Source organism: Lepidochelys kempii, chromosome 9 (assembly GCF_965140265.1).
Source record: "Lepidochelys kempii isolate rLepKem1 chromosome 9, rLepKem1.hap2, whole genome shotgun sequence".
Taxonomy (NCBI): Eukaryota; Metazoa; Chordata; order Testudines; family Cheloniidae; genus Lepidochelys; species Lepidochelys kempii.
This window is the reverse complement of record NC_133264.1, coordinates 15,913,688-15,935,645: the sequence shown is the minus strand read 5'-3', so window position 1 is coordinate 15,935,645 and position 21,958 is coordinate 15,913,688. Positions and strand designations below refer to the sequence as shown.

General features: G+C 44.3%; 1 protein-coding gene across 3 annotated transcripts in view; it reads right to left on the bottom strand.

The window, feature by feature from the left end:
• The window catches only part of PLD1 (phospholipase D1), a 128,615-nt gene that overhangs the window by 45,044 nt on the left and 61,613 nt on the right, over positions 1 to 21,958 (bottom strand). For all 3 annotated transcript variants that reach the window (XM_073359380.1, XM_073359379.1, XM_073359381.1), the window contains 5 exons: positions 21,670 to 21,762; positions 12,810 to 12,962; positions 12,010 to 12,159; positions 10,543 to 10,626; positions 6,381 to 6,462 (listed from right to left, as the gene is read on the bottom strand). In XM_073359380.1, the coding sequence (XP_073215481.1) occupies positions 6,381 to 6,462; positions 10,543 to 10,626; positions 12,010 to 12,159; positions 12,810 to 12,962; positions 21,670 to 21,762 (562 nt within the window). The remainder of the gene's footprint in view (positions 1 to 6,380; positions 6,463 to 10,542; positions 10,627 to 12,009; positions 12,160 to 12,809; positions 12,963 to 21,669; positions 21,763 to 21,958) is intronic.

The following is a 21,958-nucleotide window of genomic DNA, read 5'->3' as shown; positions in this document are numbered from 1 at the left end:
TCATGCTATTTATAGCAACAGGACACCTAGGTTGATACGGAAAATAAAGCTAGATTCTTTCAGTGGGCATGACCTGTAGATATGCTCCAACTGCCATAAAACAAGAACATGGACCCTTGGGCAGACGAATGGTCCATCTATCCCAGTATCCTGTCTTCCAACAGTGGCCAGCATCAGATGCTTCAAAGGGAATGAACAGAACAGGGCAATCATCCAGTGATCCATCCCCTGTTATCCAGACCCAGCATCTGACAGTCAGAGGCTTAGTGACACCCACGGCATGGGAATGCGTCCCTTACAATCTTGGCTAATAGCCACTGATGAACTGATCCTCCATGAACTTATCTAATTCTTTTTTGAATCCAGTTATAGTCCTGGCCTTCACAACATCCCCTGGCAACGAGTTCCACAGATTGACTGTGCGTTGTGTGAAGAAGTACTTCCTTTTGTTTCTTTTAAACCTGCTGTTAATTTCACTGGTGATCCCTTGTTCCTGTGTTATGTGACGGGAGTAAATAACACTTCCTTATTAATTTTCTCCACTCCATTCATAATTTGATAGACCCCTACCATTACCCCCCTCAGTCATCTCATTTCCAAGCTGACTCATCCCAGTCTTTCTAATCTCTCCTTATATGGAAGCTGTTCCATACCCTTAATCATTTTTGCTGCCCTTCTCTGTACCTTTTCTATTTATAATATATCCTTTTTGAGATGGGGCAACCAGAACTACACACAGTATTCAAGGTGTGGATTTATATGGTGGCATTATGATGTTTTCTGTCTTATTATCTATCCCTTTCCTAATGGTTCCTAAACATTGTTGGCTTTTTTGACTGCTGCTGAACACTGACCAGATGTTTTCAGAGAACAATCCACAATGATGCCAAGATCTCTTTGTTGAGTGGTAATAGCTGATTTAGACCCCATTATTTTGTATGTATAGTTGAGATTATGTTTTCCGATGTGTATTACTTTGCATTTAATGAACACTGAATTTCATCAGCCGTTTTGTTGCCCAGTCATCCAGTTTTGTGAGATCCCTTTGTAACTCTTCGCAGTCAACTTTGGACTTAACTATATTGGGTAATTTTGTATCATCTGCAAACTTTGCCACCTCACTGTTTATCCTGTTTTCCAGATCATTTATGAATATTTTGAACAGCGCTGGTCCCAGCATAGATCCCTGGGGGACACCACTATTTACCTCTCTCCATTCTGAAAACTGACCATTTATTCCTACCCTTTGTTTCCTGCCTTTATAACCAGTTATTGATCCATGAGAGGACGTTTCCTCTTATCTCATGACTCCTTATTTTGCTTAAGAGCCTTCTGTGAGGGATCTTCTCAAAGGCTTTCTGAAAGTCCAAGTACACTATATCCATTGGATTGCCCTTGCCCACATGTTTGTTGACCTCCTCAAAGAATTCTAATAGGTTGGTGAGGCATGACTTCCCTTTACAAAACCCGTGCTGACTCTTCCCCAACAAATGTTCATCTATGTATCTAATAATTCTGTTCTTTAGAATCATAGGACTGGAAGGGACCTTGAGAGGTCATTTAGTCCAGTCCCCTGCACTCATGGCAGGGCTAAGTATTATCTAGACCAATGTTCTCCAGCCTTTTTACGCACAAGATCACTTTTTGAATTTAAGATGAACCCAGGCTCTACCCTTCGCCTTTCCCAAGGTCCTGCCCCTTCCCTGAGGCCCCGCCCACTCACTCCATTCTCCCTTCCCTCTGTCACTCGCTCTCCCCTACCCTTACTCACTTTCACCAGGCTGGGGCAGTGGGTTGGGATGTGGGAGGGGGTGCAGGCTCTGGGCTGGGCCTGAGGGATTCTAAGTGTGGGAGGGGGCTCCAGGCTGAGCCTGGGGCAGCGGGCTGGGCTGCAGAAGTGAAGGGTGCAAGCTCTGGGAGGGAGTTGGGGTGCATGCGCCATATGGTCACACTGTACACAATCTCATAGAATCCACTGGACATTTCATGAGTTTTACTTTTTATTAGTGTCATTTGTGGTTTATAGATCCAAAATCCTTCAGGGATTGTCACAAATCAGTGTAACATTCTCAACTATGGGGTGTGCATTGGCTGAGTCTGGGGCAGGGGGTTGGGATGCAGGAGTGTGGGGTATAAGCTCTGGGAGGGAGTTTGGGTGCAGAAGGGCGCTCCAGGCTGGGGCAGAGGGTTGGGGTGCAGGAGAGGGTGAGGGGTGAAGGCTCTGGGAGGGAGTTTGGTGCCAGGGGGGCTCAGGGCTGGGGCAGAGGGTTGGGGTGCAGGAGGGGGTGAAAGGTGTGGGTTCTGGGAGGGAGTTTGGTTGCAGGAGGGGTTCTGGGCTGGGGAAAGGGGTTGGGGTGCAGGAGGGTGTGTGAGGTGCAAGCTCCGGCCAGGAGGCGCTTACTAAAGGCAGCTCCCGGTCAGCAGTGCAGCGGGGCTCTGGCAGGCTGCCAGCCTGCCCTGGCCCCATGCTGCTCCCATGTCTCTGTGGCCCCTGCAGGGAAAAGGGGACAGTGGGTCTCCGTGTGCTGCCTGCGCCCGCAAGCGCCACCCCCGCAGCTCCCATTGGTCAGTTCCACAGAGATGTGCCAGCAGCCAGCCACTTCCGGGAGTGGCGTGGGGCCAGGGCAGGCAGGCAGCCTGCCGGAGCCCCACTGCGCCGCCAGACTTTTAGCAGCCCGAAGATTGCGATCGGCTGGCAGAGGCTCCAGGATCGACCAGTCGATTGCGATCAACGGGTTGGTGACCACTGATCTATACCATTCCCGGCAGGTGTTTGTCTAACCTGCACTTAAAAATCTCCAATGATGGAGATTCCACAACCTCCCTAGGTAATTTATTCCAGTGCTTAACCACCCTGACAGTTAGGAAGTTTTTTCTAATGTCCAACCTAAACCTCACTTGCTACAATTTCGGCCCATTGCTTCTTTTCCTATCCTCAGAGGTTAAGAACAACGATTTTTCTCCCTCCTCTTTGTAACAACCTTTTATGTATTTGAAAACTGTTATGTCCCCTCTCATTCGTCAATTTTCCAGACTAAACAAACACAATTTTTTCTATATTTGCTCAAAGGTCCTGTTTTCTAGACCTTTAATCATTTTTGTTGCTCCTCTCTGGACTTTCTCCAATTTGTCCACATCTTTCCTGAAATGTGGCACCCAGAACTGGACACAGTACTCTCTTTGAGGCCTAATCAGCGCAGAGTAGAGCAGAAGAATTACTTCTCGTGTCTTGCTTACAACACTCCTGCTAATACATCCCAGAATGATGTTTGCTTTTTTTGCAACAGCGTTACACTGTTGACTCATATTTAGCTTATGGTCCACTATGACCCCCAGATACCTTTCCGTAGTACTCCTTTCTAGGCAGTCATTTCCCATTTTGTATGTGTGCAAATGATTGTTCCTTCCTAAGTGGAATGCTTTGCATTTGTCCTTATTGAATTTCATCCTATTTACTTCAAACCATTTCTCCAGTTTGTTCAGATCATTTTGAATTTTAATCCAAACCTCCAGAGCACTTGCAACCCCTCCCAGTTTGGTATCGTCCGCAAACTCTAGGAGTGTACTCTCTATACCATTATCTACTTTACCATAGTTATCCATTGACTATAGTTTCAATCAATTTGCCTGGTACTGATGTTTAGCTTACCAGCTTGTAATTGCCAGGCTCGCCCCTGGAGCCTTTTTAAAAAATTGGCATCAGATTAGCTATCCTCCAGTAGTCTGGTACAGAAGCTGATTTAAGTGATAAGAAAATCATTTTAAATTAATAAAGTTCTTTAGAGAAAATTAAAGAAGCAAAATGTTTGTCTTTTTTCTTTTGGCTACTAAAAGGACTATTGTGGAATGGGGGTATCAAAGATTATTTTAAGGCTTCTGCCCCTTTCACAGATGACTGTATGGTCTTCAGTTGGCCATGCCTTCCTACTGAGTCACTGGTAATGTCTTCCAAAGCAGAACTCAAGTATTTTCATTAGTTGGACCAGGGCAAACCTGCTGAAAATGCAGTCCAGCATTATAGAAAATCACGCTTGGCACCTCTTCTCTGTGGCTCCATTGCTCATCCAGAGACATGAAAAAAGAAATCTTCAGGCTGAATACACAGACCAGTTATTGCAGGAGAAACATTCTGGAACTGACAACAAATGCATCACTCTATTTTCCAATCTCAATAGCCAATGAGATTTCTGAGATACTGGAGAAATTAAAACTAACAAGTTCAATAAGTCTGGTGGTGCTGTTCCTTGTCCCTAAGTGCTAACACACATGTTTGGAAGCACATCCTTTCAGCATCTCAAAGCATCAGTCGTACAAAAACACTACACTGGACACAAGGAAGGGCATCAAGTCATCAGCAGTTTGAAATGCTTCAAACAAGGACAGGGAGAGAGAGAGAGAGAGAAAGAGATTACAGTAGAAGGACAAGTCTTAAATATAACAGAGCTATCCGACCATAGAGGCCTGCTATGCACCCATTTGCTTATTCTGCCTTCATTGAAATGTGAATCAGAGTTCAGGACTCTGAGTCATCTTTATGATTATATTGTCTGCAAGTTCCACATCACATCCAATTCAAAGGAACCTGACCTGATTGTACATGTTCATATCTTACATCATTTATACTTTTAAAACCCCCTCAATTCCCTCTAATGACACTATGTACTTGGGTATAACATCCTACCACTCCCCTGCCCCTCTCGGCTTATCGGCAATGGGAAGACCATGGGGCTCCTGCTCCCCTGCTTACAGCTAGAGTCACAATCTGAGCAGGGCTAAGCAGGAGAGTAAGGGCTGGCCTGACACAACTGGCCTTACTCCCCTTTTTGACCAAGCAAAGGATGTGATAATCTAGCCCATGATAACGTAGGGATGGGGGAAAAGGAATGATGTAGCAGGATAGGGATAGAAAATGAGGGTGAACTACCAAAAAAGAAGTTCCCAGTGTTTCTCCAGTCACATTAACACAAGTCACATTTAGAGGGAGAAAGTTTATCACCTTCCTGCCTTTTTTTGGCTGGGGCCTTGTCTACACAAGTCTTCACTTCACTAGAATTCCTCCCGGTTGCTCTCATTGGTGCAGTCAAACCAGCAGTAGCAACAGCGAGCGTGCTGGTGTATCCACGGCTTCAGACAGCCCCAGGCAATTTAACAACTCTCACTAAACCTGCTCTGAGCAGGGCCTGGGTGGAGCTGCACTGGTGCTAACAGGGCTGGGAAATGCTAAGAGCAAGTCTATTGCAGATAGGCGTTTCCTTACTAAAATAAGAAATATCCTAGCCTGCACGCAGTAGCTCACTGTTGTAGTGTTTCAGAGTAACAGCCGTGTTAGTCTGTATTCGCAAAAAGAAAAGGAGGACTTGCCACAAGTCCTCCTTTTCTTTTTACTGTTGTAGTGTGTGACTTTCAGTCATTAAACTGCTTCAGCTAAGACCTCTAGATGTACACAGAATGGACCCATTTAGCATAATTCATCATTACAAATTAATAAGCTGATGATAAGCCCCCTCTAGTTTAGATATAAGTTATACCACCACTGCATGACTCTCTAAGGAGATCTTTATCTCCTTGGAAGGTGGGTGGCACCATCAGCAATTTAATAAGAGCCAGTTTTGGAAGCAGATGCATATCTCACCATCGATGGAAATAACATGAATGAAGGGCACTGCCTCTGCATCGCCAGCCCTGGCAGACTGGTCACCGCCATGGGCCAAGTGTAGCCCTGGTGTGACTCCAGTAACTGCAGTGAGAAGCCTAGCCCAATGTCTCTTAATTACCTACACCGAAGAGGGAGAAGAGCTCGGGGGCAGAGCATGAGCAGCTGTATCAATGCCCCAGGAACCTGGAGCAGCCACTGGGGGAAGAGAGAAACAGCTCCTCCCCTATGGAAGAAAAGTTGTTGGGGGTATTTAGGAAGTCTCACTGGTGCTATGCCCTGGCATCCCCACAACTCTCCATCTGAAAGCTGAGCCAGCTGAAGAACGTAAGGAATGAAACACCTCCTCCCTCCAAAAACTGCAGCAGAGCGGGGTGCAGTGCTGAATGTTGCTCAGCTGGTTGGCTACCAGCCCTGGCCCTCAGCACTGAGCTTCCCATTCCCTCCTCCCCTTGCATCTTCGATCTGTTGCTCCTCTCGCTGGCCCTGTGCCCTTGCAATGACGCACGAGTCTACCTGGGTGGGGCTTCTAACTGCACACAGAAAGCGGGAAGGGCAGGTCACACAGAAAGTGGGAAGGGCAGGTCACAAAAAGGAGCAAAGCTGCACTTTGAGACCCCCAACCCTGCAAGGAGCTGCATGAAGCTGCCCCGCGCCTGCCTGGAGCCTCATCATGGGGTTCACAGCAATCAGGGCCTAAGCTAGCCCATAGGCACATCCCTCTTACCGCTTTCCTCTTTAGAATGCAGTCTAGTCTCCAGCGATTTCCTTCTACCACAGGTCGCTTCATAAAGATTTCTGGGCTCAGCCTAAAAAAAAAAAAAAAAAACAGATGAAAAAAAGAAACATTCTGTGCTGTGAAAACTTTGTGTAAGGTCAACTAATCCAGGGGTTCTCAACCTTTTTCTTTCTGAGCTCCCCCCGACCTCTCCCAACATGTTATAAGAACTCCACGGCCCACCTGTGGCACAACAACTGGTTTTCTGCATATAAATAACAGGGCCTGAGTTAGGGGGTAGCAAGCAGGGCAATTACCTGGGGCCACATGCCACAGGGGCCCCTGTGAAGTTAAACTGCCCAGGCTTTGGCTTCAGCCCAGGGTGGTGGGGCTCTAGGCCTTGGGCTTCAGTCCCAGGCGGTGGGGCTTAGGCTTTCTGCTCTGAACCTCAGCGAGTCTAATGCTGGCCTGGCTTGGCAGACCTCCTGAAATCTGCTCGCGCCCTCCCACGGGGCCCTGGACCCCTGGTTGAGAACCGCTGAACTAATCAACTCCAATAATGGCAGAGAAACTAAAGAGTTTATTCATTAGGTGTGAAGTCTGCTCTCCAACAATTAATTTTTTTACAGAACTGTTATTATTTGCTTTTTAACAATGATGCCGTATACAACAGCTGATATGTCCCATGTGTAGCACAGAGGCCAACGACCTATCATCGACAGAGATCAGGTTATTGCTTTCAGCACCCAGTGGGACCAAGCTGAACGGGGATGCATAAGGTAGACTCCATATAGAAAAGAGTAAGTTCTCATGCAGAAAAAAATATACTCCTGGTAGATAACTTGGGGGTTAAAAGAAAACACTCAGGACTCCAACCCTGCTGACACTTAGACTATTTGAAGATTTCAGACTTGCGCAGTTTTTTCCTTGCTACCTACCGCACAAGATAGGGTGCCATTCTTTCACATCAGGATAGCATTCGCTGATACACAGGTTTTAAGGCCAGAAGGGACTGTTAGATCATGCAATCTGCCCTTCTCTATAACAGGACCACAGAATTTCATCCAGTTACTCCTGTATTGAGCCCAGTAACTTTGACTAAAGCATATTGCTGAAAACATGCTTCTGACAGCAACATTTCTCTTCCTAAGTTTTTGTAATTTCCCAGTAAGTTTCACAATCCCAAGCTATGATAACAATTGACTCTTGCCTTGTATAAGGCAGGAGACACAGGGACTGAAATGTAATTTTCCAATTGTCTGACACCGTATGTGCTGAAGCTTCAGCAGCATATGGTTTATTTATAGGCATTTTAGGATTCAGATTCATGTCAGTGAGGGTTAATATAATGCTTTGCATTCCCATAGGACCGTTGAGAACCAAAAAGTATTTTGCAGACATGACTGGGTCAGACTCAAAACACCCCTATGAGGTAGAGAAATAATTATAGGCCCATGTTATAGATGAAGAAACAGAGGCACAGAAATGTTAAGTGACTTGTCCAAGGTCAGACAGCAAAGCTATCCAGACATTCTAACTTCTAGTCCTGGGTGTTGATCACAAGACCGTCCTTTCTCAGGTAGAAGGCGTACCAGCTGCAAGTACAAGATAAAGCCTGCCCCGACAAGGAAGTCGCTGAGGCTAGTGTGTGATACTGAGCAGCCAAGCAGCTGGGAAAGAAGAGGCGTTGGTGGTGTGTGCTGAAGCTCATGACAGATGGCATCAGCAAGATGGCACACCAGAAGCTGGCAAGAAAAGTACAAATGGCCAGTATTGGAATTGCATATGCACAGCACGCACCAAAGGGGGGTGGGGGGTCACAACATGGCCCATCCTGCAGCCGCACACATCCCAACAGAAGATTTCAGTGGAGCCCTTCCTGACTGCTTCCTTGCAGCCTCTTCTTTAACATGTGTGGGGATTCCATTACGGAGGTACACGGCCACACAGCTACAGCTGGGCGGACTGCCCACTCTGCCTCTTGCTGACCTGAGTCACAGCCACACCCAATGGAAGATAAATACCTCCTCTAGGGTGTGCACTGCAAAGCATCTATTTTCTAAGCTGCATCATCATTCACACAACTTTTATAAGCAAACTTCAGGATTTTGCCCTCCGTGGTTAGTAGTGGCCTGCATTAACCACAGGGCCTGACACATACATGGACTATACACAAGGAACCAGAAATCCCCAGCAACATCCAGCTGTGACGCTGCACCCCCACAGTCCTAATAAAAATATTGTTGTAATATGAATATGGCATAACTAAGATATGTTTTATGTGAAATGGGTCATGTGAGGTATCATTGGAAAGGTTACGATTTGCTCAATGTGGTTATCCAATTTGTATGCATGTTCTGTACCTGAGGTTAGTAATACTGACTTTGTAACAATTACAACTGTGCGTGCTCTTGGGGAACGCCCACCAGACAGTAGGCAATCAGCCTGAATGGGCCGTTAGGATAGACAATAGAACGGGTCTTTGAAGATGCTGATTTCTCATCTTCCTGGAGTTCGTTCCTTCCATTCCCCTAATTACAAATAAACCTTGTCTCATAGTGGCTTTAACACTGCAAGGTCATGTGATAATGTCACCTGGTATGGAGTACCACCTTGGACACTCCTGGTATTTTTCCACTGGAAAAAAAGAATTCCCACCTTACGTAAAACCTATTTAAGGCTGGGAAATAAGTCAAGCATCGCTGTTCTCCATTGCCTCCCCGCCCAAGAAGGAAGACTACTGAAAGCACCTGAAGAAACAAAGGAACTAATCTGGGGAAAGGCAAGGGCTAAGTCCAGGCTGAGACAGGGATCTAGCCTATGAAGAGAAATATCTGGAACTCTAAGCTGCAGAAACTCTGTAACCTGCCTAAAACAACATTTAGGGTGAGAAATTACCATTTGTAACCTGTTTCTTTAGCGAATTAAGCTTAGGTTGCGTGTTTTGTTTTATTTGCTCAGTAATCTGCTTTGTTCTGTTTGCTATCCCTTATAATCACTTAATATTTACCTTTTGTAGTTAATAAACTTATTTTTTGTTTATTTCAAAACCGAGTTTGTGCAATTCATAACTAGGGGGGAGGAGGGTTGGCAAAGAGCTGAGCATATCTCCCTACATATTGAGGGAGGGGGCAATTTTTATGAGCTTACGCTGTATAGATCTCTATATAGCACAAGACAATATAATTTTGGAACACTCCAGAGCGTGTGTGCACAGGAGATCTGGGCATTCCCCTAGCTGAGCCTTCCCACAGACAGCTGATCACAGACTCTGTGTGATTCTACAGCTGGGTGGGTCCCTGCCTCTGTGTGTGCTGGAAAGGGGCTTCAGAGCCTGTCACAGTAACACAGAGTAAGGGAAACCCAGGCTGGTTGGACAGGTGGGCTCAGTGGGACCCCAGCACATCCGGTGGCACCCCGAAAGGGGGGTCCAACCCATCACACCAGCTACAGGAGAAAGAGATCCAGCCAAGGCACTCTCAATCCCAATAACTACTCCGCTGTGGAAGTTGGGTGGGTGCAGAAAAATGGTCTCTGCCTCCAACTGTAAACGTTGCACAGCAAAGGACAATACCTGCTAAATGAACAGCATAGGGCTACATTATGCTTAAGTCTTATACAGGTGTGCCATGTGGAGGAGTGAGAGCTGAGCGGATCTGCAGCCCCTAATTACTCCCCTCAGAGGTCCACCCAAGGACGGGGAGGGACAAAGATTTGTTACCCCAGGTGGCAGTCAGCAGAGCTGGCCTGCCATGCAATGTGGTGGTAGGGGAATGTCCTGCATTGCCTAATTGGGGTACAAATTTGTACATTCCCCCTTGTGTTGGGAGATCTTCTGCTTCCCCGAGACATTCCTAGGGAGTTCTCAGGGAGGCCATGCAGCCCCGTACCACTCTCAATGCAGGTGGTGCCTCACTGTACCATGCAACCCTTCAAGATTATCCCTCAGAAGGAGACACCCAAACTGATGATTTTAAGCATGCACTATTGCTGCCAAGTCTCCTGAAAAGGCCTTTGAATGAAAACCCTCACTGTGAGAGGTTTGGATGTGCTGCCAGACCATCTGGCATCAGTGTTAGTTTCCATACTGTAAGGCCTTTGAATAGTGCAGCATTGTAATGCACATTCTCACAGAGAGTGCTGGACAAAATCCAAATGAGGGAATACGAACCACCAATCTGTGATGAAAATTTCTTCTTTCGCTGCCTCCATGGCATCTGCTACATCTTCAAAATACCCTTTTGCATTTACATACCTGGAAAAAACAAACACACACAATACTTGGATTTTTCTTTTAATCACATGGAGAATTCGTAGTTGTGGAAAAAATTTTAGTACTCTAAACTAGCAAATGAAAATATCGTTTAAATGCCTTTCTCAAAAGAAAACACATTCAATTTCATGCACTAGGACAACATGTAAGGAGAATTTCACATCATTGTTAATATCTTAATTAAACCAGTACAATCAAATATTGTTATGGCAACAGGCATGACCTGGCGACCCTGTTATATGTAGTGTTCCATATTCTTTTTTTCTTAGTGTGTGAGCAAGTTTTGACTCTTGGAAAGATATGTAGCGGTGATGTTTGTTTTGGATTATGCAAGATTTTGACATAGAGGCAGCTTCAGGGGATAGATGGAGCTGTGTGAGTAGCAGGAGAGGTTGCTCTCTGCCTTGGGTTATGATTGGAGTCTTTGAGACAGAGTTCTCTGGGAACCAGACAGCAGAATAGGACTAAGAGCTGTGGAAGGAGGGGGTTGCTCTGCATGCTGTTTGACCACCTCATTTCAGAACTGGTGCATGTGCATCAAAAAAAAAAATTACACTTAGAATATACCCAGACTCCATGTCACTGATTTCAACCCACTGGGAAGCCCACCTGCAAGATCCCAGATACGGGATACCATTCAGCAGTGGACTGATACCACTGTCACAATGGGGCCCAGCTTTCAGGAGGGGCAACACTAGAATACAGCATTAGGGTTGGACCCTGCAAACACTTTCTACTGGATGTTGTGTTTATTTCTCTCATTTGAGATTGGGGAAGATGTGACCATGCCAGAATCAGAGGAGCTGCTTTATGGAGAGGCTGTTGAGAAGGGAGATGAAAGAGGTGCAGGATGAAATTTTCAAAAGCACTTAAGTTACTTAGATGCTTTTGAAAATGTTACCCAAAACCAATAGTCAAGCTAAGAGGTGAAAGTAGCAGCTTCTGAAGTAAGGAGAGTGTTCTGTTCTCCATTCATAAGCATACTGTTTACTTTGCTAAGCTTTACTATGAGTTACATGTGCATCAAGATATCACTTTTATTCTGAAATTTAATAAACCACTAATGTGTCCAATCTCAGCAAAAATAAAAAATCTAGAAGCTCTGACCATTGCAAAGCAAAGTCATAACAGGACCAAAATGGTTAGGCTACTAACCCTAACATTTTTCTGCAGGAAAGATGCATCTTTGATACTCCCATAGTGATTTATAGTGTCTAGTCAGTGAATTCAAACACCCATGTTCTTTAAATGTGAATGATAAATCAGTAGGGCCATGACCTTGCTCCCACTGAAGAGAATGACAGCTTTGCCATTGATTTCAATGGGAGATAGAGCATATTCTTACTACTGCAGGGACCATCTTACCACTTTGCCAACGTATTCTGCTGTATAGCTGCATATGACCCAAATCTGTGATGTGTTAGAAAGTTTTTGCCATTTTTGTGAATGAACTCTTCTATTCCCTGTCCCCACCACCGGGCATGTCTGTAGCTGTTACACTTCAAAATCAGTGACCTGGAAAATAACCAAAGAACAGAAAACAATGAGTAAGCAGCACACTCTTATTTAGCCTAGTTCTCACTATCGAAACATGTTGATATGGGAACTGAATATCAATCACATTTTGTTTAAGCAAAAGTGACCAATAGCCAGCTACCTAGTTAATAGCCAGCTACTTAGCTGAGGTTTTTTTAAAAAAATATTTCAGCACCTAGAGACCACAGTGACTGACAACCTATAAAAACAATAGATAGATATTACCGACACGTTTTGCACACCATGGACCAAATGTTTCTTACACTGGTGCAACCCCATTGATTTAAATGAGATAGTACTAGTATAACTGGGAGCAGAATATGAGATCATGAATGCTAAAAAAAAAAAAATTAAATGAGCATTTACATCCACTGAGAAACTGTCTCATTGATCTGGATACTTCTCTCACAATAATAGGATGGCAGGATTCTTCTGGCATTCCTCCCTGTTAGATGGGGTTGGAACCCTGAAGGGAGATGCTCATTAAACCATGCTGACTCACTGTAGCAGCTGCAAGTTGCTAACACATCCTGCATATAAGGGAATGGCCCCCTTTTAATTAAAAGAAGCCAATTTTTAAGTGAAAAACTGGCATAAAAACTGGTCAAAATAAAATATGCATTTCTCACCTGGAGAGATTGTCAATCCGCAACCCATATTCTGTTTCAGTCTCTTTCTTGCCAATCTTAATGCTGAATTCTTTATCTACCAGCAGGACAAAGGAAATGGCTCCACTATCCATCTTCATGTACATTAGGAAAGAGTCTTTCACTACTAACCACCTATAAGGGGAGACAACATTCATCTCAAATTCACTTCAAAAATGAGAGCCATCCAATAATATCAAGTGAACAGCGGTCCCCAGGAGAGAACTCCAAGCCATTCGTCATCAGGATCCGAAGCAGGCAAGGAAGGGTTTGTGACCCATTAGGGGCAGTTTCTTTGCAATATGGTTTAGAGAGCTGGTGTCTGATTGTGCTCTCAGAGTGGAGTAAAACAGAGTAACTCCACTAAAGTTAGTGGAGAAATGAGAATCAACCTCTGGAGAGGTGATTACAGCAACGGATGGTATACAAAACCCTACATCTGGACGCTCAAATCAGCAGTTAAGTGAGAGGAAGGATGGTGCAGTGGTTAGGGTGTTAGATGGGGACCTGGGCAACCCGAGTTCCATTTTCTGCTTTGCCACAGAGTCCCTGTGTGACCTTGGGCAAGTCACTTAGCCTCTCGGTGCACAGTTTCCCCATCTGTAAATCAGGGATAACAGCACTGGGATAAATACATTAAAAATTGTGAGCTGCTCAGACACTACAGACCTGGGGCCTATATAAGTATATACGATAGATACAAGTCCATTTTATGCACTTGAATGGTGATGTGCACAACCAAATTCAGGTATGCCATTACAGTGGGAACCAGGTTCTGTACGACCACCTCCTGTATAAGTCCTTTAGCCTGCAATACCTGTGGGCACTGTGGGAGCAGCACACTCTAGTTTGAGTTTCTCATGTGTTATTTATAAAGGCCCTGAATCCTATTAAAGCTAATGGAAAGTGTACAAAGAGGACATTTTGGAAAGGTTTCATTGCCAAGCAACAGGCATCACAGTAAAAAAACAAGATGAGAAATGACTAGCAGGTTGTGTGTGAGCACCACAGCCCTCGAGCACTCTGGAAAAAATATTTCCCTGTCAGCGTCCAAGTATTTTTTCCCTCTCTGTATACATATATATGAATGATGTGCCTAACATCCTCCCTCCTCCACACACAAACGAATCAGTCACATGGCCTTAGTCCAGATCTTTGTCCATACAAATGAATGTACAAGGAAACCAATTGCAAAGACATATTAATTACTGCATCTTTCATAGCAACCTGAAGTGTTATGTTGCTGGGCCCAAGTCAGTTCCATTACTCCATGTTCAAACTGTGCAGTGCTCGCAGGTTAGTTTTCTGAGCATGATACTCATCACATAGTAACAGGGCACAGTCAGGCCCAGCTTTAGGAATATGGGGGCTCTAAAGCGGTTATTATTGAGGGTCCTGTGCTTTTCTTTTCTCCTCCCCCTTCCCTAGACTAAGACTAGCCATAGTAACCAACATGTTAGATAACAACAGACTCCCCCCTCTCACATCGAATTTGGGCCCCCCCATAAAATCAGGGGACCCCTGTCCCCTCGCTCACAGACTCCATGGGTCTCGCATATATATTGATCATGAAAACAGAACAGAAACACAGGCGGCTCTGCTGACTTGTAAAGCAGCCCTTAAAAGAAGGAGCACTGCCTTTCTTACAAGCCAGAGTGTGCTCAATTTGCTTGTAACGAGGCGCTGGTCTCACAACCAAGTTGAAAATTTAACAGCTGAACTCCTAGAACTCCTCAGCCATATGACATTACAACAGAACCGACTTATAATGCTTTTGCATACCTAAAACGACACGAACAGTGAAGTAGAATGAACAAACATCCCAATGCACCATAATATGCAAAAAGAGTAACTGGGGTTATAGAGAACTGCCACTTGTAGTGAAGCTGTTCGGTGAAAACAATGATTTCAGTGTAACAGGGTCGCACTACATTCAAAACAAGATCTTTGCATCATGTTTTCATACTGAACTGAATTGGGGCTTTGTGATGTGATTAAGGACAGCCTGATGTTTGTCAGTGACAGAGGAAAGAGTTGGGAATCCCAAAACCTTGACACAGCTCTTTTAACTACTTGGCACTAAACAAATTAATGCATCCACCACTGGAAGGCAGATCAAACATGGAAAACCTGACTCAGGACAATTTTAGTACTTAAGGAGAGGCACTGGAGAGACTGATTTAGGAACGGGGACTATGGATTGGCCATGAAATGTTTGCCAAAAAAGAAAACCCAAATTGAGTAATTCACATTTTGAGTTTAGTTTTTATGAATCCAAAGAGCAATGACTCTGAAAGGTGATTATAAAACCAGAACCTTCTTACTTAGCAAGTCTGTTCCACAGGATCTGGAGTACTTTAATCAGCGTGACAGAAATGAGTGACAGAAATAAGGGTTCATCACAGAACCAACGTAGCCAAGAGGAGGTGAGCTGGATTCTATACCTTCCTGTGCATCACATCATCAAAGAACTGTGTCCTAAGTTCCAATAAGTGCAAGCCCATTGAGGACAACGGAGTTGTACAGGTGGCCCTGGGGGCTCAATTACAGCACAGAACCTTTATTAAAGCTTTATTAAACCAAGGAGGAAAGAAATCAGCTTGATTTTCAGACCCTGGTAGAATTTGTAAGGCTGGCAGTTAGGGAAATAAAATGAACAACATAAATATGTTTGTAAATTGAGCAGATTTGATCTGGAAATTATTAAGAAAACAGAACCACACAATGCCATTTTTACAGACACTTTTTAGAGCTCAACCACAAAGTAATTAATTCATTAATTATTCTCTTCTAACAAAATATACCCTAGGCTTGGGTGTTTTGATAAATATGGAAAATTATGAAAAAAAATCAAATTTCTTCAAGATGGTCCAGATCTATAAATATTCTCTCTCTGTAATATTATTGTTAGTTTATTTATATACATATGTTCTGGTAGTCTCTATAGTTACTAGAGGCCTTGATCAGGGCTTCCTCATGGTAGGCAGGAAAAACGTATATAGTTAATAGAGATAATTCCCACCCCAAAGAGTGTACTTAAACGATTTCTATACCACGGAGGAGAAAATAGACTCATTACAGAGGTAAACATGATGTATGGCTTCAAAGGGCCTGATCTCTGCATGGTATAATGCATCATCACTGATGGATCAAGACTACATTTATAGGAAAATGGCAAAGAAAACTAAAAACAGATAGAACTTCGGAACAACAAGCAACACATTTGGAAGAAGACCAAAACCTCATCTATCTGATGATAGATCTGATGATCATGCATCCGATGAAGTGAGCTGTAGCTCACGAAAGCTTATGCTCAAATAAATTGGTTAGTCTCTAAGGTGCCACAAGTACTCCTTTTCTTTTTGCAAATACGGACTAACACGGCTGCTACTCTGAAACCTGTCATCTATCTGTGTAACCATTCAGGAAAATTATTACAAAATACTTTGCCAATGTCACTTCACTCTATTTAAACTAAGGAAATATATAAAAAGGGAGTCATAACTGTTGAAGAGGATGTGCAGTAATAGGTACCTTCCTATATTTATGGTGGGAATGCCTTAAAATAATCATATTTTGTGGGAAAATAGTACACAGAATTTTCAAGATAGCTAAAGTTAGCCTACTCATTAAACTTACAGTGCCTCTATTAGGTTACAGTCCAAAGGAAGTTATTGAATCAGGGAAAGCCTCACTGATATCACAGTTACTTCTAGCAACCATATGTGCCATATCTCAATTTTGGAAAAGGATAGATACCTCAACATTAGTAGGATGGTGAAATAAAGTCTGAGAAATTCTTTCAACAAGAAAAATGACAGGCAGCCTTATATCAGGTCAAGTAGATTTTCTAATGTGTGGGCACCTGTAGCATTCATACAAGGTTCATGGACTTGGCAACATTCAGGGCACACCCGGAGTGTTGTGTAGGAGCAGTGCACACACGGCTCCTCTCAAGGGCATGAACCTTGGCATCTCACCCAGATGACATGAACCGTGGGAAGCCTCCCAGGACTGGGCTCAAGGCCCGAGAGCAAGGAATGCGGTAGATAGAAATTGGTAAATAAGAATGTTAAACAAAGCCAGTGTATTCCTTTTATCTGTTGGAGAATGTAATGTGCGGGGGGAGAGAAAGAATAAAGGAGAGGGTGGAAAGCTGACAGGAGCAGCCCATTGGCAGACCAGCCTGCTTGCTTGCTTAAAGCCTTGCCCTGTCTTGTATTTGAACCACAACAGGCACCACTTTTGGAATTTGAACAAATACTCAGATAAGGATAAGAAGAGGGAAATCTGTAAGATTTGTTAATACTTGTATAGAAAATTCATGAATGTTAGAACATATGTGAACTTTCCATATACAGATTAGATTAAGATACAGATTAAGAACAGATTAGGTTGATGGAAGAGTACTTGAAACTCAGTTTCCAACCATTTTGTTTAGTGAAGTGTTGATCTTTTCAGCTACTCATAATATATCTGGGGTACCAGTGCATAAAATAAACACTTGCCCCACTCCTTGTTCCACTGCTCAGCTAGAAAATTTGCTTCTCCTCCTATATTTGCTTTGCAGGAGGTCCCTGTACTCCTTTGCAGTGGTTTGTGCTTCTGGAGTAGGGAGGTCAGGCAGGAGCAGTCAGCCACAGCACTTGAGGGAGTACAGGGACTACCATTATGCCAGAGGGAAGGGGGATTTTAACACATGTGACTGGGGAGGGCCAATGACCGAAAAATGTGCTCACAGAATCATAGATTAGGGTTGGAAGAGACCTCAGGAGGTCATCTAGTCCAACCCCCTGCTCAAAGCAGAACCAACACCAACTAAATCATCCCAGCCAGGGTTTTGTCAAGCCGGGCCTTAAAAGCCTCTAAGGATGGAGATTCCACCACCTTCCTAGGTAACCCATTCCAGTGCTTCACCACGCTCCTAGTGAAATAGTGTTTTCTAATATCCAACCTAGACCTCCCCCACAGCAACTGTCCCTAAATAATTAATAAACTTGTTGCCTTTTCTGATGGCAGTCAGCAACCGGAGCCATTACGTACTTTGGGCAGAGTTCTGCCTGACAGGCACAGCCCTGAGACGGGGGCAGTGCAGAACAGCCCTCCAGTCAACCACCCCATGGGAGGGATCTCTCCAGTGCATGGGTAGCAATAGAGTCTGCCCACTGACTTATCTGTTAGGCTGGTAAGAACATAAGAATATAAGAATGGCCATACTGGGTCAGACGAAAGGTCCATCCAGCCCAGTATCCTGGTACAGTAGACATCTTTCTCTGTGCCCTGCCATCTCTGCTGGCTGGTGGGGGAGGAACCCCTCTGCCTCCTTTGGGAGTGGTTTGTGGCTGTCGGCAGGGAGGAGCAGTCAGCTCCAGCACCTGAGCGAGCACAGGAACTACAATTAGTCCAGGTTACTGCGTGAAGTGGGGCAAGTGTGTGGTGGCTTCTTGTGCCTCCTCCCCCCACCCTGCCTTGCGTATCCACAAAGAAGATGGGCACAATCTGGCCCTTTGTCTTTATTTCTTAAATCAATCAAAAACCTGCCATCCAGTAATTCTCTTCAAAACAACACAGCTCAGGCCTCAGTAGGACTCCTTTTAAAACGGAGGGGTGACATATTTCTCCCTGGGGTTAACTGCATCAGAGGATTCTTTACTGTTGTGGTTCTGGTCTGATTTAATCCATTGGTGAGTACAGCCTGGACAAATGTTCCAATTAATTTGGTTTGGGTTTTTTAATCAGAAAGGTATGGTAAACTGAATAGAAACTTTCACGGGCAGCAACACATCACCTCGACAGTCCGGAATGGGAGAGAGCAGGGGCTGACAGGACTGCCATTTCTGCTGGATGAGTGCTACACAATCACGTTTCACATGGGGAGCTGGCATGTAATTTCTGTTGTGAATTAAACACAAGAGAAAAACTAAAACCGTCCTGTGCTAGGCAGGAGGTCAAACTAGCTGATCTAATGGCCCCTTCTGACCTTGGGAAAAAAATCTATTAATGCACAGAGGTTTCCGTAGTTTTGTTGAAATCTCAGTTACAGAAAGTATAACAGTTTTACAACATTATGTGTAGGAAATGTGAGTGAGACTATTTACATTCAGTACATGGTTTAGAACAACTAATAAGCTAAAGTTTCAATTCATAACTCTGCTAGACACCAAAAAAGCATGGACTCAATAGAGACATGGGTTTTATGTCTCATTGCAACAATCTGTAACCCTCTTTGTAACTCTCCCTTGTCCTATGACTGCAGAAGTGTTAATGGCCCACTTCATTTTTTGCAACCTGTTAACTCCTTATGCTTAACAATCTGTTCTACTTTGTATTTAGCTGTGACACTCATTACCTTTCCCAGACCTGAAGAAGAGCTCTGTGGAGCATGAAAGCTTGCCTCTTTCATCGACAGAAATTGGTCCAAAAAAACAGTGATTCTCAAACAGGCGTGCGGGGCCCCCTGGGGGGCTGTGAGTAGGTTTCACGGGGCCGCCAAGCAGGGCTAGCATTAGATTCACTAGCCCTAGGATAGAAAGCCAAAGCCCTCCCGCACGGGCAGGGCCATCCTTAGGATTTATGGGGCCCTAAGCAGTATTATTAAACTGGTGCCTCTATACCCGATGGCAGCCCAGGGGAGGGACGAAGCAGCAAAGGATACCAAGCTGCCCAGTCCGCCTCACGGCAGCAGAGAGTCTCAGTTCCCCGCAGAGACCCCCGGACCCTCTCCCCCATGCGGAATGAGTGGTGCTGGCACATTTGGCTCTGTGAATACGGCCCCTGCCTAAGGAGACTGCAGTGCGCGCCGGGTGTGCGGGAGCCGACCCTCTCCTCCTGCTGTCATAGGCGGTGGGTGAAGCTGCCGCTTGGTGAGGCTAGCTCCCCAGCCCACCTGTGGCCCTGCCCGTACTCCACCCCTGCTCTGCCCCAGACTCCAGCCTTTCCCCACTGTCTCCCACCTCTCTTCCTTCCCCCTCCCTGCTCATCCCCTTCCAGCCAAATCCCTGAACCCACATGAAGCAAATGACATTTGAAAAACCACTCTTCTGCAATTTCTTTCTAAAGAAAATGGAGCATGTTTTCCACTGCATGCCAGAAGATGAAGACTGGACATGCAGAAGGTACCTAATTAAAAGCACTAAACATGGAAATAAAAAATGTCATTCACAGGTTTTTGTATATACCCTGAAGTTTGTCAGAGATTTATTTGCAAAAACTTTGTAGTAAGGGCAAGTCAGCTGTCCTGCTGAATACAACATTAAATATTATGGAATACATGATGCAGCTCTTCTCTGTTTTACATTTTCTTAATCAGTAGCTCTAAGATGGTTTTATATTCTAAATGTACTCTTAAGCCTTCATAAAGTAATCGTTCCAGATTACTACATATTTAACTCACTGAAACAAAGACATTATTTTAAATTAATCAGTCACAGAGGTTTAGTGTTCAGAGTAACAGCTGTGTTAGTCTGTATTCCCAAAAAGAAAAGGAGTACTTGTGGCACCTTAGAGACTAACCAATTTATTAGAGCATAAGCTTTCGTGAGCTACAGCTCACTTCATCAGAGGTTTAGTGTGTTCCTAACAATGTTCATTGCTTTTAGAAAAAGGGAACACTAATTTATTTTGTGGGATCTCCATAACAATAGACATGTTTATGAAATTTCACCAACTTTAAAAAATATGTTTCCAAAGATTTTAGGCATAACAAAGGATGTTATATCTTACTAAGGTACTGATTTTGCTAGAGGGTTTCTCTTAAAATCAGTTCACCAAATAGTCAGAAGTAAAGAAAGGGAAACTCGTTTGTTCCGCTATCTGGCAGGAAAGGGGTGTTGTCCCTTTAAGGGATCTCTTCAACAGGGGGATGAAGGGAGAAAGAGATGGACAGAATGGACAGGAAGAATTTGGAAAAAAGTTTTTTGTACTATAGTAATTAAAATTAAAATGTGTATTTTAGATAAGGGTGGTCCTTTGAAGCATTTATTTAAAAACGATATGTCTAAAGATCCAAGCATTTAAGGCTAAAGATGAATACCCAGATTGTGCATCTAAAAATCTATGCAAGGATGTTTTAGAGATGTGATTTTATCATCTTCAGCAACACACTAATGAAATATTTGTAAAGCAAATTTTAAACTAAGGTCCTGTAGACTAACATGTTATGAGTAAATATTACAGTAATGCACAACTGTTTTTGTCAGTAAATTCAGAAACTGACAGTATATACCTGGGGGTTGGAAAATGCCTGTTAAATGACTTCATTACCACTTGAATGGCTCTTTAACAGGTTCAGTGTTGTACTAATAGGTCTGGCAGGCTGGAAGGCTTTTCACTTTTAAGTTACTAGATCCTCTCCAGAGGAAGATTCACTAGGCTGCAGCAGCTAGTGGTGGGAGCCTGCAGGAAGGGTCAGAACAGGGATAGGAAGAGTGGGAGGGTGGACACTAAGCCCCAGGGGTGACCCAAATTTTTGGGTGCCGTATGCAACCGCATATCCTGCGTATGCCTAAGGACAGCCCTGAGCATAGGGCTGAAGCCCAGGGCCCTGAGCCCCGCCATCCAGGGCTGAAGCCAAAGCCTAAGCAATGTAGCTTCATGGGAGCCCCTGTGGCATGGGGCCCCAGACAATTGCCCTGCTTGCTATCCCCTAACATAGGTCCTGGCTTTAATATGCAGAAAACCAATTATTGTGGCACAGGTGGGCCATGGCGTTTTTATAGAATCTTGGGGGGGCCTAAGAAAGGAAAAGGTTGAGACCCTCTGCAATAAAAGACATGAGGTCACACAAATTGTCTTTCTAATAGGTAAAAAGTCACCGAAGAGACAACTCGCCCTGCTACAGTACCTTTTGGACCATCGATAGCAGACACTTCCTTGCCCACAGCAGTTCAGACCAGGTATTCTGTGGCCCCCAGATCTTTTCATGATCATACCTTCTCTGAAACAAATGTAAAGATGACAAATAAATAGTAAATTTGATACATGCATACAAAGCTTATTAATTATGCCTAGGTGAAGCTATATGGACTGGAGCAATATGACCTGGAGGTACATAGGCTAGGTCAAACACAGTTCTGTGACATCTGTCTGACCCCTTTCACCTCAGTGGGGTGGCATGGGCAGAATGGAGCAGA